The following is a 16,326-nucleotide window of genomic DNA, read 5'->3' as shown; positions in this document are numbered from 1 at the left end:
TAGATTCTGATATTTGATATCATCTTGAACATATTTGTGCAAGTATGTTGCAAATCAAACATTTTGACTTACGACTCTCCCGCTCTGTAAACTATTTTCAATTCCATTTATAGAGCTGACGACTGACTCTAACTGTGGACATAACTCGCTTCTCTCAGCTGGCAACAGATCTTAACTTTTTTTTTTTGATAAGATAGATGTGAATGAAAATCTAATGAATGGGAGCACAATAATCAAGCTAATCATCAGGTGAGATGAGATAACATTATCATGCTATTAGAGAAGACGTTCTCTTAAAAAATAAAAAAAATATATATCTAATATGTCGAGTTGTCATATCCAGTGTAAACAGTTGTCAACCTAAGTTTCCTATTTCTGTAAACCCAGAAATCATTTAAAATTTCAACGAATATCAATAAGATTTTTTTTTTTTTTTTTTACTTGAGTTAATGTAAATGTGTAAATAAACTATTTAAGAGCATTTAAGTATGGAAAATTAAATACGGATTAAATATATATGAATCGTAATAAATTAACTTTTGTAAAATAATAACAAAGATGTTTAAAAATCCCCCGATATTTGCATTACAACAAAAAATGAATAGGAAATATTAAGCAAATGTACTCTGTTAGAATAAATTATATATTGCATGTTGTGGTATCTAGAGATATTAAAAATATAGTTATCAAATAAAGAAATGTAGTTAAGCATAAAGAATAATTTGTGAATCGTATTATATTACCAATTATTATATTACCAATTATTATGCATTTTAATATAATAAATGGAAGTTATATTTCGTTGCAAAAGGTTCTGAAATCTAAAACGTAAAAGTATAAAGCTGACTATTAAATAGTTTTTGTTGTTGTTGTTGTTGTTGTTTAGGGCGTGGAAGACAGGAAAAAATAGAGCAATAAATGCTGCATAAACTAGGTTAATTAAACATACTTATTTTTAGGTTAGATTTGACAAAGCATTATAAGTAGGCTATGCTCGTCTGTAAAGTAGATAAAAGAATGGAAATTGTTGTTGTTGTTGTTGGTGTTTTTGTTGTTGTTGTTAGTGAAGCCAAGCCCAATCGGACTTTCTTTGATGGCACGAGCTGTTTGTATGCTTTTGGGCTATAGAACATAATTAGTTAGTCGCTGTACCATGACATGACCTTTGGGGCGGCTCGTATTCGATCGTATTTGATCGTGTACAAATCCGATTTGCGAAACTGGAGACTGTCCGACGACAACAACAACAACAACAATAATAATGCGAGCACATAAACACACACACACACACAGCATTTGATGGGTGTGCGTGTGTGTGTGTGTGGTCAGCATGCAATCGGTTTTTTTTTTGGTGTGCGACGACAAGTAAATGGTCTATAGTTAGTTAAACTGTATATAAACTGCACACACACACACACATACACTTACACATATTAAAATGCCTATACACATACAGACATCGGTATGTTTGTATGTATGAATGTGTTGTGTGTATGGCAACGAATGATGCGCTATAGAACAAAAAATCAAGCTCGGCAAAAAATTTCGATGCTCAGTTTCGACTAAAGCGCTATCCGAAACATCGAATCAGTTTAACGTCAACGTCGGCGGCATCAAGACAATATATAGAAAAAAACTAAGCCAAAGCCAAAAGTTAAATCCAACAAAAAGAGAAAAAAAACCTAAACGAAAACGAATACGAAAACAAAAACACATCATACGCTAAACTAAATCAAAATCAAAAGCAAAAACAAATACAAATACAAAATCAAAGGCACGCAAAGTCGAGCCGAGCCGAAGTCGAAGTCGAAGCCGGAGCCGAGACCGCAGTTACAGTCACAGTCACAGTCACAGTCGATTCTCTGCAGTCGCAGCCGAAGCGAAATCCCAAGCAAAGCGAAGGCAAAGTCGAAACGAGCCTAGAAGACTGACACTATAAATGCACACACACAAACATACAATTAAGATGCGAGCATAAAGAAAGATGTGAAAGATGCGCGACGTCAACTAAGCGACCGGATTCGGGATTGACTTTTGCCTATTGTCATTGTTATTTTTGTTGTTGTTGTTGTTTTTTTTTTCGTTGTTGTTGTGCAAGTGTGTTTCATTTGATTTTGTTGTTGTTATTGTTGTGTGCAAAAGAGAATCAAGCAGACGACAGGCAGGCTTTAAGTGTGACTGTGTGACTGGCACGAGAGCGAGACAACTGTATAGTGCTGCCGAGACGAGGAATATAGAAAGCATAAGAAAACGAAACCGAAACCGAAATCAAAACTGAAGCCGAAGCCGAAGCCCAAAGCTTAACTTCGGGGCAAGAGTGTGCGAGCGAGTGCGAGAGACAGAGACAGAGACAGCGAGAGAAGGCGGCTAGTTTTTATGATTGCCCCTTGATTTATGCCTTTTTGCCGTTTTGGCATCTCTGTCTTTAAAACGCGCCGCGACAACGCGAAATGCATTAAGTGAGACACACACACTCGCACGCACACACACACACACACACATGCCGATGCCGATGCTGTGTGTGGGTGTGTATGAGTGTCGCGCCACGTCGCGCCTTGTGCTTTAAATTGCCAGCCAACGCGCGTCGCAAACGCCTCGTTGCTCCCCTCCACTCCGCTCCACTCTGCTCCGCCCGCTCGCAACGATCGTCACCATCCTGAGCGCTGCAAGAGATCTTCACGACAATTGAAAATAACGCGCGGTTTATATAGAAAGAGACTAAAAACTTACTACTACATGCGTGCACGTGTGTGTAGGTGTAGTTGTTGTTGTGTGTGTTAGTGTGTGTGTGTGTGCTGCTGCTGCTGTTGCTGCTGCTGCTGCCGAGGCCGAGGCTAAAGCTAAAGCTAAAGCTAAAGCGGGCGAATCAACACCATTGAAGTGGAAGCGACAGAGATTGAGATTGAGATTGCGTTTCATAGAGCGGCCGCAGCGCAGTTTACGAGTGTCCATCACCACTACAACACCGTGCAGCAATGGAAGACTATTGGGGTCTTAGCAGCACTACGGGTACATCCAACAAAAAAAAAATTAATACACTACAAAAAAAAAAAACTAAGACAATGTATAATACATACATCTGCCTTTAAACTTACACAAAAAAAAAAAAAAAAAAAAAAAAACATAAAAGGAACAACTCAAAACTGGAAAATATCAATTACAACAACTCAATAAGAAAATCTACAAAGAAAGTTTGTGCTGATAATTCATAAATTATTTTTGTGTGCATCAATCATCAAAACCAAAAAAAAAAAACATTTTTTTTTCTTTTTTGTATTTGTCCTTTTTGTTAATGCGGCAAAAATCAAAGCGTATCAAGCGCAATTAACGCAAATTACAAGTCTTGATTCTCTCTCTCTCTGTGTGTGTGTGTGTGTGTGGGCTTGTTCGTGTGGATGTGTGTGTGTGTGGGTGTATTAAACAGTGACGTCACTTGTTACATAGTATATATATAATATATACTATATATTTTTAATATATATACTATGCAAAACTAGCTCTATATATAGACATATATATAACTCAATATTCTCGTGGATCTTTTTTATTTTATTTTATTTTTTTTTTGCTATCTGCGCGTTTTCCCTCAATTCCACACACATGCACACATAATCTATTTATATATATATATGTGTGTGTGTGTGTGTGTGTGTGTCGCGTAAACTAAAGCATATGGATCAATTGTCTAAATTGGCTCATTAAGTGAAACTTAATGACATTTACTATGCACAAAAAAAAAAAAACAGAACACAAAAAAAAACGAAACGAAACGCAAAGAAAAGAAACAAACAACAAAATAGAAAAAAAATACAGACTGTTGTTGTTGTTGTTGCTGTGCCTATTGTTCAGTTAGCTTGTTTTTGTTGTTGTTGTATTTTCGTATTTTTGTTGCGGAAAACTTAATTTTTATAGATGACTTCATTTGTATTCTGCATTCTGCATTCTTTTCTTTTTCTTGTCTTTCGCTACGTACAATGCGGCGTATGCGCAATCCGATCAAGTATACGCTCAGTTGACCATTCAATGAAAACTGAGTACTAAACACCATAATTTCATATGGCGTGCAAAAGATCTATATTCAATTATTATCCACGACATCTTCATCATTGAGCTCTAAAGGATTTCACAACACACACGCAAAGCGCAAAGCTCACGCAAATCTATAATTTTAGGCCGGAAGGCGAACAGATTATAGTGTTTAGTCACAACCGATTCTCAACAATAGAGAAAAGCTAAAAATTCCATATAGATTTCTCAATGAAAAGCAACTGTAATTATTATTTATATAGAATTTTCTTTTTTATGAGTTTCCAATGTAGAAATCTTTAATTTTTTGATGAATCATAGTTGAAATAAACTTTAAAGCCTAGAAAACTTGCAACTATATTTCAAGAAATATCCGAGAAGAAGCGAAGCAACTCAAGAATACGTGATCAAAAGCATAGATGAGCGTTTTTTTCATTTTTTTTTTTCCTTTTTGTGTGTGAAACATGATTAATTTGGATAAATCTTAAATTGTCTCGGTGTCAGATGCCGTTGTTCGCTGGGTGCACATCAACTTGCGCAAGATACAATACAACAACAACAACAACAAGAACAACAAGATACAGATACAGATACAGATAGACAGCGATGAGCTGAGCTGAGCTGAGCTGAGGCACAGCTTGGGTGCTCTCGAAACTTACTTAAACGGTATACAAAAGTCATATTAAAACGCATTGTCGCGTTGATTTCGCTTACTTTATGTACACAAAAAAAAAAACTTACACAGTTCTATGTGTCTGTGTGTGTGTTTGTGTGTGACTTGAGTATATAGCTCTGATCTGGACTATAACTATGTCCATTGCGACTGTTCCGTTTCGTTTCATTCTGTTCTCTTCTGTTCTGTCCTGCTCTGCTCTGTCTGTGACTGCTTTGAGTCTCTTGTAAAAACAAAAGTCAATTGCGGCTATGAGGCGTATACGTAATATGCTTTTTTAGCATACAACTTTGACAGTGTTGAACAATGCAAAACGCTTCACAGGCGATGTCAACATTGAAGAGAATTGAATAACGCGCTGTAGCTTTTTCTTTTCTTATAAATTCATTTCATATTATATTCTTAGCAGAATTCATAGATATCTCTTCTAAATTCCTATACAATGTATTTCTTTTTGTTCTATCTTAATTCCATAAAGTTGTTATAGCTTTAATACTATAATTTTGTCTGATATTATTTCCATTTTCTATTTTCACATGGAATTTATTTTCACAACGTCGTTTCGTATTGATATATGATGTGCTTCTCTTTGAGGCTATGAGACGTATACGTAATATGCTTTTAAGCATACTACTTTGACAGTGTTGGACAATGCAAAATACTTCACAAGCGATGTTAACATTGAACAGAATTGAAAAATGCGCTGTTGCATTTAATTTTTGGGAAACATTTTATAAATTTAGTTCATATTTGTTACATTTATTCTCCAAATATTTAAAGTGTTGTTGCTTTACATTCTCTTCGAATTTTAAAGAGTATCTCTTAATAAACTACTTTGATTAATCGCTCAAAACTTACTACATAAAAAACTTGTTAAAATCGACAGAAATTTAAATATTGATAAAATTGAAAATCGTGAAAATAAAAAATTTGAAAGTCAATCAAAATTTTCGATTTAAAAAAAATTTTAAAATCGAAGGAACATTTAATATTAATAAAATTGAAAACAAGTAAAAGTTTTAAAATAGAAAACATTTAAAAGTCGATCGAAATTTTCAAAACACTAAAATTGTAGAAATAGATTAAAGTTTGAATATTAAAACACTTTTAAAAATCGATTTCAACAATAATTTAATGAAGTGAAGTTTAACTCAAACTACTTTGACTTTTGACATGCTTAATCTTTTACATTATTAATTCGATTTTGTTCTATACTCATAATGTATTATTAGATCATTCAAATAACGATTGCAACTCAATTGTTTGTTTGTTTGTTTTTTTTTGTCGCTTTCTACTTCTACATCTGCTTCTGCTTCTGGTACTGTTTATGCGGCTCTTATTCAATTAAAGTGAACTTAATTTACAGTGATTGAACATTTCGCTGATTGTTATCCATGTTAAATTTATTATCATTAGCTGGAGCAAGCGAAGCGAAGTGAAGCGAAGTGAAGCTCAGCTCAGCTTAGCTGTGTAAATGCTGATTAAGCATTATTGCATTATGCGGGTCCGACGCGTTACAAAATGCGTTTGGCTGCTGCTCAATTGACCCCGAAGATGCAACTCTGAGGGCGAGGGAAAGCGGAGACACAGCGGAGGGGGATGCGAGGTGTGGAGTGTGGAATGTGGGGAGCATAGCATTGGAGTCAAAAACCCGGGTACGTTGTCTGTTTGTTGTCGTAAAGTAAAGTGTCGAGTGAGTGAGAACTTGCCCCACAATCTTGCCACATTTCGGTTTCTTTTTCCACTTCATAAATTGTTGTTGTCTTCTTATCTCGTTGTTGTTGTCATTTCATTTATTGTTGGTCGTAAATATTATGATGATCACGATGGTGATGATGATGTTGCTGTTGTTGATCATACTTGTGTCTCTATTACAACGTCTTTGCAACCGGGCGGCAAAATTACCTTCAATTGTTTATCGAAATTTATGCAAATTGCCCTCAAATAACTGCAACTGAGCTTCGATTTGACATAGCGCACTTTTGCTTTTAGTTAAGCTAAGACTTTTCCTTTGGCAATCATTGTAGTCTTCTTGCTTTATACTATTGCAAATACCTGCTTGCATTTTTATTATACCCGTTACCCATAGGTTAGAAGGATATTATAAGTTCGTGACTCCAAGAAATGAACATAACAGGTGGAACGAAGCATCTCCGACTACATAAAATATATATGTTCTTGATCAGCTTAAACTGTCCGTATGAACACCTAGATCTAACAGTTATAATTGTACTTTATGGTATAATTTGAATGTAGAACAATAGAAATATAACAAATATAGTTTTTTTGCGGTATATTAACTTGGTATATTTTTAGGATATGGTTTTATTAAAAGCGGGTTGCGGGTCATCACACTCTACCATATATACACCAATATACCAAGTATCGCATTCGGTATTTTAGTATTTTTCTGGTATATTAATCTGGTATATTTTTAGAATCTGATTTTTTTAAAAAATATGTTACAGATATCTCAGTCCATTTATATAAATATACCAAATATAGCTTGCGGTATATTTTAATATTTTCGGTATATTGACTTGATATATTTTATGAATATTGCCGTATTGTTTTGTTTTTTACTCGAGATGTATACCGGGTATCTCACGGTCGAGCACACTCGACTGAAGCTTTCTTACTTGCTAATTCACTTTTCTTATCAACATTTTGTATCACCATATACTTAAATTTTAACTTAAAAAATCTTAATCAAAGAAATTCAATTTTTTTTAGTAATATTTAAAAACATTGAAAAACTAAAGCTCTCAATTTAATTGGCAACATACAAAAAGGTTGTAGATATATTAAAATCATTGAACACAAATAAACTATCAAGTTCAAATATCAGATCACTTTTTAGTAAATCTTTAGCTGTTTAGCGTTTTCTATTTAAATGTTTACTGCAATACAAGCCACAAAATTACAAATGCAAACAAATAGTTTGTGTTTCTTAAGCAATTTTGTTCGAGAGTTGGAATTTGCGTCAATAAATATAGCAACTAATTCTAATAGTTCATAACTTATGAGCAGGTTATATAAAATTGTGAAATTATCAAGTCGAGTCTTAAACTTCAATAAGCTGAGGAATGCGCCAAGTTAAAGTAATTAGCTTATGGATTTATTTTTGCGCATAAACTATTTTGAAAAGTCTGTTCTGAAGTTGGTAAAACACACATATTTCCAAGAAATAACATTGAAATCTTGCATCTGCAAAATATTATGGCTGTTTACATGTTTACTTCAAGTGTAAACAAATTAACCTAATTTGAGATAAACTCCGATCGGCAATCGATTGTTTTGGTGTTGTGTTGGGTCAGCGTTTGATTATTGAGCGGGTTTTTTTTTTGCAATTTCAATTTGAATTTGCATTTGATGATGAGATGGCGACATGATCAAAGCGTTTTCTCGTATTTATCATTGTTTCCGCTCGATCCGAAATAAACGAAAATAAAAATGCAAGTCTAGTTGATCGATAATCAAGTGCAGCTGAAGAACGAGCGACGCACAAGAGATCGAGATCGAGATCGAGATCGACATCGAGACGAAGAACGAACACGACTCAGAGTCAGACTCTCGCCTCATACGGTAGAAAACTCGAACCTCACTCTCAATAAACGAGCTGTTATTATTTGTTGTTTTTTTTGGTTTTGATGATGTTGTTTTCTTGACCGAATGACAGTCTTGTGGTTTTTCTTGCTGCTTCGCTGGTTTAGTTCTTTACCGGCGCTTGAGATCGACACAAAAAGAAAAACGACACAAGAAAATAGGAGAAAGAATTGTGAAAAGAATTTTTTTTGTTTATTTTTGTTTTGTTGGAATAAATAAACAAAAATATAAAGTGCAACCACGTAACATGAAATGTGCGCATTACGATTATTCATAAAGTGTGAACACACACGCACACACACACTCGTTATCTATAATAATAACATTTGAGTGCATTACATGAATAGGTCATTCGAATTAGTCGAGACGCGAGAGATCAAATGAATTGAGATGCGATGCGATGCTATGAAATGAAATGAGATGAGTTGTAATGACAGACGAGCTGTCGACTTGTCGAGCTGATGTTGTGAAGTGCAAATGCTGAACTTTTAATTGATATTTAAAGAGCTGTGAACTGTAAATTGAATGCAACACTCATTAATCAATCAAGCGATTATTGTTATTCATAATATGCACTTAAACACACGTAATTCGCTAAGTTTTTCACCTTTTTTTGAGACGCGTTTTTGTTCATGAAATGAATTTTGAATTCGAGTGGATAAAAAAACATATTAATTTTTCTAATTTTCAAATGGTGTTCGAATATTGAAAGAAAAGAACTTGGGGAAAACATCAGAGAACTATAAATATCGTAAACGATTTTAGAATGAGGAAAGAGCTACTCTGATTGATCTGCTTTCCGAAATGTACTAAAATTATGAAATGAATTTCGAATTTGAGTGCCTAAGAATCGCCATTAAAAACACATATTGATTTTTGTAGTTTTCAAATCAATTAAAGTGGTTTTTAAATGTTCAAAGAAAAGCAAACTATAAATATCTTAAACGATTTTAGAATGAGCTTAAGAAAGTACTCTTTTGAATGATCTGTTTTCTTTATGCATATTCATTAAATTGTATTGAAACTAACCATTATAATAAATGGTTATCTAGAGAAATATTCTTGTAAGAAGTACAATAACATATGTATATAGCATATAAAATATCAAAAATTCAAATTAAGAAATCTTTCTTCTTGAGCATTTAATGCTTCCGATATTGACATATAAATTTGTTGTCAAAGTTTTGCTTAGTCATAAAATATAAATAAATTGATGTACTCACAACTTTGTAGATATCATGAAAACAGGAATGTCAGAAGTTCTTTAGATAAGCATTTTAACAAAATCATTTCACAGATTTCTTCAGACAAAAACGCAGAAAAGTAGGCAATAGAAATGTGCAAACCTGAAAACAGTTTTAAAATTGAATTTTAAAATTGAATTTTAAAATTGAAAAAACATATTTAAAGAATACATATAGTAAAAAAATTTATAAAATTTCTAAAAAGAAATAATAAAGGAGTTTTAAAATGAAAAAATCGTATTTAGAGTATAATTCTAGGAAAAGGAATTTATCTAGTAGACGTGTTCTATAATTAAAAAAAAAATATGCAGAATAATATAATAAATTTAGTTAAGTTATGAAGTAAACTTGTTCTATAATTAAAAAAAAAGTGTGCGGACTAATTTGATTTCTTTTAAAGTAGTTTCGTTTAAAGCTAAATAATGTAAGGAAAATAAAATGAAATGTTGCCACAAAGAAAGTATTTATGCACATGAAAATAAATGTGAATTTGAATGCCACGAGCATGTGAATATAAATGAATATCAAGCACTATAATGCCAACTGAATATGAAGCACTATAAGAATTATAAATATTACAAAACTAATTGCCAAAACATTCTTTGATTCTACTCCCAAATGACAGATATAAATTGCACTCTGCCCGCCATTGATGATTTCCCCAGAGATCTATTCACGGAGGCGCAAAGACAGTCCGGTGCTGTTGTACTTCATGTTATAGCCAGTTTATATTTATTTGTAGCATTAGCAGTAGTATGTGATGAGTACTTTGTGCCAGCTGTCGAGAAAATCTGTGCAGGTAATCCAACAAAAAAGTTGATTCAATTCAGCTGCAACTATGATACTTATGATATATGTATTGCACTTATTATTTGAATATTTTTCAATACATATAGCACTCAACATGTCCAACGATGTGGCGGGCGCCACGTTTATGGCAGCGGCCACATCGGCGCCGGAGCTGTTCGTCAATGTGATAGGCACATTCATCACAGAGGGCGACATTGGTGTTGGCACCATTGTTGGCTCTGCGGTGTTCAACATACTCGCTGTTGCCGCCTGTTGTGGCATCGGTGCCGGCATGGTTAGTATTTGACTCGCCTCGCCTCGCCTCTCGACTTTTCCATAGCAAATCATCGATGAATTCCAACGGAAAATGTTTTTTTCTTTCGTTTTGTTTATGCTTTTCTTAGACTATACCGCTGGACTGGTGGCCTCTGACGCGAGACAGCATCGCCTATGGAGTTACAGTCGCCATCCTAATCTGTGTGATGCACGATGAGCGCGTCGAGTGGTACGAGGCTCTCATTCTGGTATCGCTCTATGCCGTCTATTTGGCAGTCATGTATTTCGACAAATCTTTCCAAAAGTGCGCCAAAGGTGAGTGTTTTAAAATGTTGAAACTATGTTGGGCTTAAACAGCATTCAACGGGTGTTTAATCTTGCACTTTTACCACGTTTATAAGATACTAAAATGGTTTCATATTTGTTTTTGTAAACCAAGTTTAATCATCGCATAAACGTTGTAATTGTTTGATTAACAATCTTTAGACCGACTCTGTTAAACAAATACGCTGATAGACAGACAGACAAGTTAGTCAGTCAGTCAGTCGGTCAGTTGGTCAGTTGGTGAAACACACACGTACACAGTCAGTCACAAATACATACAACTTGCCAACAACTCTCACACACAGGTGGCGTTAAGCAGGCGCGTTCGCGCAGCCGCTCCTCCAACTGCAGCATACACACAAAGAACAGCAATGAGAAGGAACCAGGTACACACAAAACAAAGCTACAACATATGTAACTCCTACTCAAAGTCCACTTCCAGAGTTTACCCAACTTTTCATTCCATATCATGCTTGTTCCTCTACCATTTTCCAGTACTCATTCCAGTCGACTTGCGATTTTTCTCTTGCTTTTGTATTTTCCATTCCATCCTTATATTCCACTTTTCAATTGTACCAGTCCTCTTACCATTCATCATTCCCACTTCCGTTCCAGTATCCATTCTATACACATGATTTCCATTTATACAACCCTTCCACTTGACTTTCCATATACCATATTTTTAATCTTTCCTGATGCCCTCTCATTTTGAAATTCTTCTCCGTTTTCTACTCCCTATTCGTGCTCTTTTTCCAGTAACTTTTCGTTTTCAATTATAATTTTCCATTCTTAAAACCTTTTCATTTGCATTTCTATTTTCAACCTTTCCAGTTGTTCTTCTATTTCTTCTCTCGCTGCAGTTCCATTTTCATTTGCTATTTCCATTTCGTTTCAGCTTACATTTTTATTACCTTTTTTCCTCTTTAATTTATTTGCCTTTTTATTTGTAAATTCTGATTCCAGTTAATCCGTCTATCCACTTTCTTTCTATTTGCCTTTTCATATTCCTTTACCATTTATAATTTTAGCTCTCGTTCCAGTTTCCATTCTATTCGTGCTCTTCTTCGTGTTACTTTTCCATTATCTTTCCATTTTTAAGCATTCCAGTTGCTAGCTATTTTCAATATAATTGTTAATTTAATTTGTTAATAGTTTAATTTCTTCTTCCATTTAATCTGCTTATGCACTTTCTTTCCATTTAACTTTTTATATTCTTCTATTACTCTCTTCTACTCCTTTCCAGCATTCCAGTTTACTCCACTTCAGTTCTGATTTTCATTTAAATCTTTCCTGTATTTTCTTTCCACGTTCCCGTTCAATGGCATTTAAATCTTTCCTGCATTTGCTTTCCAGTTTTCCCATTCCATGGCATTTAAATCAATCCTGCATATGCTTTCCAGTTTTCCCCTTCCATGGCATTTTAATCTTTCCAGTTTTCCCATTCCATGGCATTTGAATCTTTCCTGCATTTGCTTTCCAGTTTTTCCATTCCATGGCATTTAAATCAATCCTGCATTTGTTTTCCAGTTTTCCCCTTCCATGGCATTTGAATCTTTCCTGCTTTTGCTTTCCAGTTATCCCATTTTCAATGGCAATAAAAAAATCAAATAACCTTCTCAACTTTCCACAGAACTTGTAGAGAATCGCATCTGCCAGAACATGGCAAGCATTCAGCTGAATGGCGGCCTCAACAACGATCAGTCCAAGGCGGGCAGCAATACCACAACCACAACCACAGCTGGCTTAGGCGGTGGTGGAGGCGTCGTTGCAGCTGTTAGCAGCGGTCCAGCTGCAGGAGGAGTAGGAGGAGGAGGCGGTGGCGGTGGAGGAACTGGCGTTGGCGTTGGTGTGGCAGCAATCGGACCCATTGTCTCGGTCTCGGCTGTTGTGGACAATGCGGATCCTGAGTCCCAGCTCGCTGCGGTAGCTGCGGTGGCTGCGGCGGCAGCTGCTGCGGGTGAGGAGCAGGAACAGGAGGGTTATTCGCTGTTCACATATCCAAAGGGTACGAGTTGTTTTGCCCAGTTCACGTGGCTGATCATTTGGCCCATCCATCTGCTCTTCCGCATCGCGATACCCGATTGCAAAAAGGACAAGAGCAACAGGATCTTCCCATTGACTTTCTTCATGTGCATTGTGTGGATCGGATCGCTCTCCTATGTGGTCGCGTGGATGATAACCATTATTGGTAAGTCTGTGATTATAGATTTATTTTATAGCTAAGTAACTTAAATGTATGATTTTTCATGGCATAAACTATATTTTGATTATGATTTTTTGTGACACAAAAATGGAATATTTTTCAAATGTTGTATATCCTTGTTTTTCAAATCGGTTAAGTATGCGATTTCATTATTTTTTACGGCATAAAGTTTGAAGGCTTTAATGAATTTCCACGACATAAACATAACAGTTTTAAATTCTTGTACATCTATTTTTTCTTGTTAAAATCAATTTTTATGATTTTTCGTGACATAATTTGAATATGAATCATACTTTATAATCTACTGTGGAAGCTGTACTACGAACTATCACTTTTTAAATCAATTTCATGATTTTTCATGGCAAAACATTAAAAAAAGATGGAATATTTTCCAAATGCTGTATATCCTCGTTTTTCAAATTATTTTCAATGGCGAACAAATTGGGTTTAATAAGCGATTTTAATATATGTCGAGGCCTAAAGTTTTCCCCAAATTTCGAATACTCTGAATATCATGAATTTTCATGGCATAAACTTAATTAAATTGTAACGTGTCGTACTTTTCCTTTTCGGTCTTCCAGGCGACACACTTAAGATACCCGATTCGGTGATGGGAATTACGTTTTTGGCCGCCGGCACCAGCGTTCCCGAGGCAGTGTCCAGTGTGATTGTGGCCAAACGCGGTGAGTATGAGATGAATAAACAGTGAGCAACGATCGTGATTCGATTGTATATTAATTGTGCATTTCTTTCTATGTTGTTGTTGTTGTTGTTGGCAGGTCACGGATCGATGGGAATATGCAATTCAATTGGATCGAATACGTTCGATATATTATTGTGCCTGGGCGTGCCGTGGCTGATAAAGGCGGTGTTTTTCCCCATACTGCCGGGACAGAATTATGTGGCGATCAATTCAGCGGGCTTGGAATATTCGGCGATCACATTGCTGTCGACGCTGTTTCTGCTCTATTTGACATTCTCGATGAACAAGTTCAAGCTGGACAAGAAAGTGGGCATCGCCTGTTTGGTGATCTATTTGGTATTTATGGTATTTGCCTCGCTCATTGAGCTCAATGTGTTCTTTCGCGTCAATCTGCCAACCTGCGGACGATCATGAGCCATTGTGGGAGCCTAAGGAGCTGCGAGATAGGAAGTTAGGGAGCTGGAAGCTCGCGGCTGGAGCTGGAGCTGGGACTGGTACTGCAATTGAAACTAGAGCTAGAACTGGAACTGCAACTGGAATCTGGAATCTAGAGCTGAAGCTAATTATAACTAAAGAGAGAGGCGAGAGAGAGAGAGAGAGAGAGAGAGAGAGAGGAAGAGGCAAGAGAGCGAGAGGAAGAGGGAGAGAAAGTGGGCCGAGGCAACTCTGCAGTGCAGTCGTTTTAATTAATTAATATGTATTTCCTGTTCTATTCTATCTACCTTGATAGTTGAGTTACCTTATGCTACTACGTTATGCTGTTATTGTAATACTTTTTTTTTATTATTATTATTAAAGTAGAATGGAAAACTCATCAGTGATCACATCGCAGTGACATGAGAGAATCAACCAAAAATCAAAAACCAAAACAAACAAACCAAAAAAAAAAAAAAAACAAAAACAAAAACAAAACAAAACAAAAAAAAAAAAAAAAAACAAAAACAAATCAAAACAAAACAAAAACAAACAAACCACAAAAACAACAAAAACCAAACAACAAATTCAATAATGTATTTATATGATTAATATATGAGATTTAACAAAGAAAATATACCAATCATCTGTTTCATTTCAATCCCCTTGTCCCCCAACACTGATAGTTATCGATAACAACGATTGAGAGTGCCTTGATTTATTTCGAGCTGTTGATCTAGTAGCTTTTGAGAATGCTCTAAAAGCATTTACTTTTCACAACAATTTCACATTGTAAAACCAAAAACTACACTTTTCTTTTTCGTACAAAATACTTTTTTGAAATGTATATCAACTTTAATGCAATACTCGAAGAAGAATTCGGTGAGTTATGAATTCAATGATGGTCACACATTCCTCACATTTGATTCAATTCCTCCGATTGCAGATGAAAACTTTCTACGTTCTCCCAATAGAGATAACTTAAACTGTACGCCTCCAGATATTATAGAGTTTCCAAATTTTATGCGAAAGAAAAACGTTGGCTATGTCATTATATCGATATTAATCAGCCTATATCTATTCCTCATACTAGCAATAGTGTGTGATGATTATCTGGTCCCAGCTATGGAACGTTTATGTTACGGTACGTAAATATGCAATTGATATTTGATACGAGTACAGCATATGTGTGTATATGACATACCTTCGTCACACCATTAATCACAGGAATGCGAATGTCATATGATGTTGCTGGGGCAACATTTTTGGCGGCTGCAACCTCGGCACCAGAGCTCTTTGTGTCCATCGTGGGCACATGTGTCACCAAAGGAGATATCGGAGTGGGAACTATCGTTGGCTCATCCGTATTCAATGTGCTTGGTATAGCGGCATTTTGCGGTATTTTCGTAAGCGCGGTAAGAAAGCAAGTAAGAATATATAGAGATATCGATATGAAATTCTAGAATGATATAAAAGAGATATAGGGAGATATAAAATATAGTAGAGATATAAGATATAGAAGAGATATAAGATAGAGTAGAGATTTAAGATATATAAGATATAGAAGAGATAAAGGTATAGAAGGGATATAGGTATAGTAGAGACATAAGATATAGTGGAGATATAAGATATAGCAGAGATTTAAGATATAGAAAAGATATAGGTATAGAAGGGATATAGGTACAGTAGAGATATAAGATATAGTATAGATATAAGATATTGAATATATAGATATAATAGACATATAGATATAGAAGAGATATATTTATAGTAGAGATATAGGTATACTAGGGATATAAGATATAGTAGAGATATAAGATATAGTTGAGATATAAGCTAGAGTAGAGATATAAGATATTGAATATAGAGATATAATAGACATATAGATATAGAAGAGATATATTTATAGTAGAGATATAGGTATACTAGGGATATAAGATATATTAGAGATATAAGATATAGTACTCATATAAGATATAGAAGATAGAGTAGAGATGTAGGTATACTAGGGATATAAGATATAGTAGAGATATAAGATATAGTTGAGATATAAGCTAGAGTAGAGATA

The 16,326-nt window shown here is 35.0% G+C and overlaps 2 protein-coding genes and 1 long non-coding RNA gene across 6 annotated transcripts in view; 2 read left to right on the top strand and 1 right to left on the bottom strand.

Annotated features, from left to right (window-relative positions):
• The first annotated feature begins 1,606 nt into the window (after positions 1–1,606).
• On the top strand, positions 1,607–14,893 carry LOC133847544 (sodium/potassium/calcium exchanger 3). Of its 3 annotated transcripts, none has more exons than XM_062282676.1 (8): positions 2,626–3,009; positions 10,175–10,348; positions 10,446–10,633; positions 10,743–10,929; positions 11,244–11,324; positions 12,569–13,126; positions 13,723–13,824; positions 13,921–14,893. In XM_062282676.1, exons 1-8 carry the CDS (start codon positions 2,976–2,978, stop codon positions 14,256–14,258), a joined length of 1,662 nt encoding a protein of 553 aa, XP_062138660.1. In that variant the 5' UTR covers positions 2,626–2,975; the 3' UTR covers positions 14,259–14,893. The 3 variants fall into 3 exon arrangements, with proteins under 3 accessions (XP_062138663.1, XP_062138660.1, XP_062138661.1); XM_062282677.1 differs by lacking the exon at positions 2,626–3,009 and adding an exon at positions 8,467–8,559; XM_062282679.1 differs by lacking the exon at positions 11,244–11,324 and having other exon boundaries at positions 1,607–3,009.
• LOC133847575 (uncharacterized) overlaps positions 9,547–16,326 on the bottom strand; it is a 27,259-nt gene continuing 20,479 nt past the window's right edge. Inside the window, exons 2-3 of the long non-coding RNA XR_009895175.1 lie at positions 15,463–15,717; positions 9,547–9,651 (exon numbers count right to left, since the gene is read on the bottom strand). This is a non-coding gene — a long non-coding RNA (uncharacterized LOC133847575). The remainder of the gene's footprint in view (positions 9,652–15,462; positions 15,718–16,326) is intronic.
• Positions 14,989–16,326, top strand: part of LOC133847550 (sodium/potassium/calcium exchanger 3) — a 3,345-nt gene continuing 2,007 nt past the window's right edge. The window contains exons 1-3 of one of the 2 annotated variants that reach the window (XM_062282685.1): positions 14,989–15,140; positions 15,205–15,402; positions 15,486–15,685. In XM_062282685.1, the coding sequence (XP_062138669.1) occupies positions 15,101–15,140; positions 15,205–15,402; positions 15,486–15,685 (438 nt within the window). In that variant the 5' untranslated portion in view covers positions 14,989–15,100. The remainder of the gene's footprint in view (positions 15,141–15,204; positions 15,403–15,485; positions 15,686–16,326) is intronic. The other variant, XM_062282687.1, reaches the window with a different exon arrangement.

This window comes from Drosophila sulfurigaster, chromosome X (assembly GCF_023558435.1).
Source record: "Drosophila sulfurigaster albostrigata strain 15112-1811.04 chromosome X, ASM2355843v2, whole genome shotgun sequence".
NCBI lineage: Eukaryota > Metazoa > Arthropoda > Insecta > Diptera > Drosophilidae > Drosophila > Drosophila sulfurigaster.
This window is presented reverse-complemented; position numbering and strand designations above follow the sequence as displayed.

Bases quoted from the DNA above. Each gene is read 5' to 3' on its own strand.
- LOC133847544 (XM_062282676.1), top strand. From the start codon at position 2,976: ATGGAAGACTATTGGGGTCTTAGCAGCACTACGG. The intron at 3,010-10,174 runs GTACATCCAACA...CCCAAATGACAG, and splicing joins GGGTCTTAGCAGCACTACGG to ATATAAATTGCACTCTGCCC. The intron at 10,349-10,445 runs GTAATCCAACAA...CAATACATATAG, and splicing joins TGTCGAGAAAATCTGTGCAG to CACTCAACATGTCCAACGAT.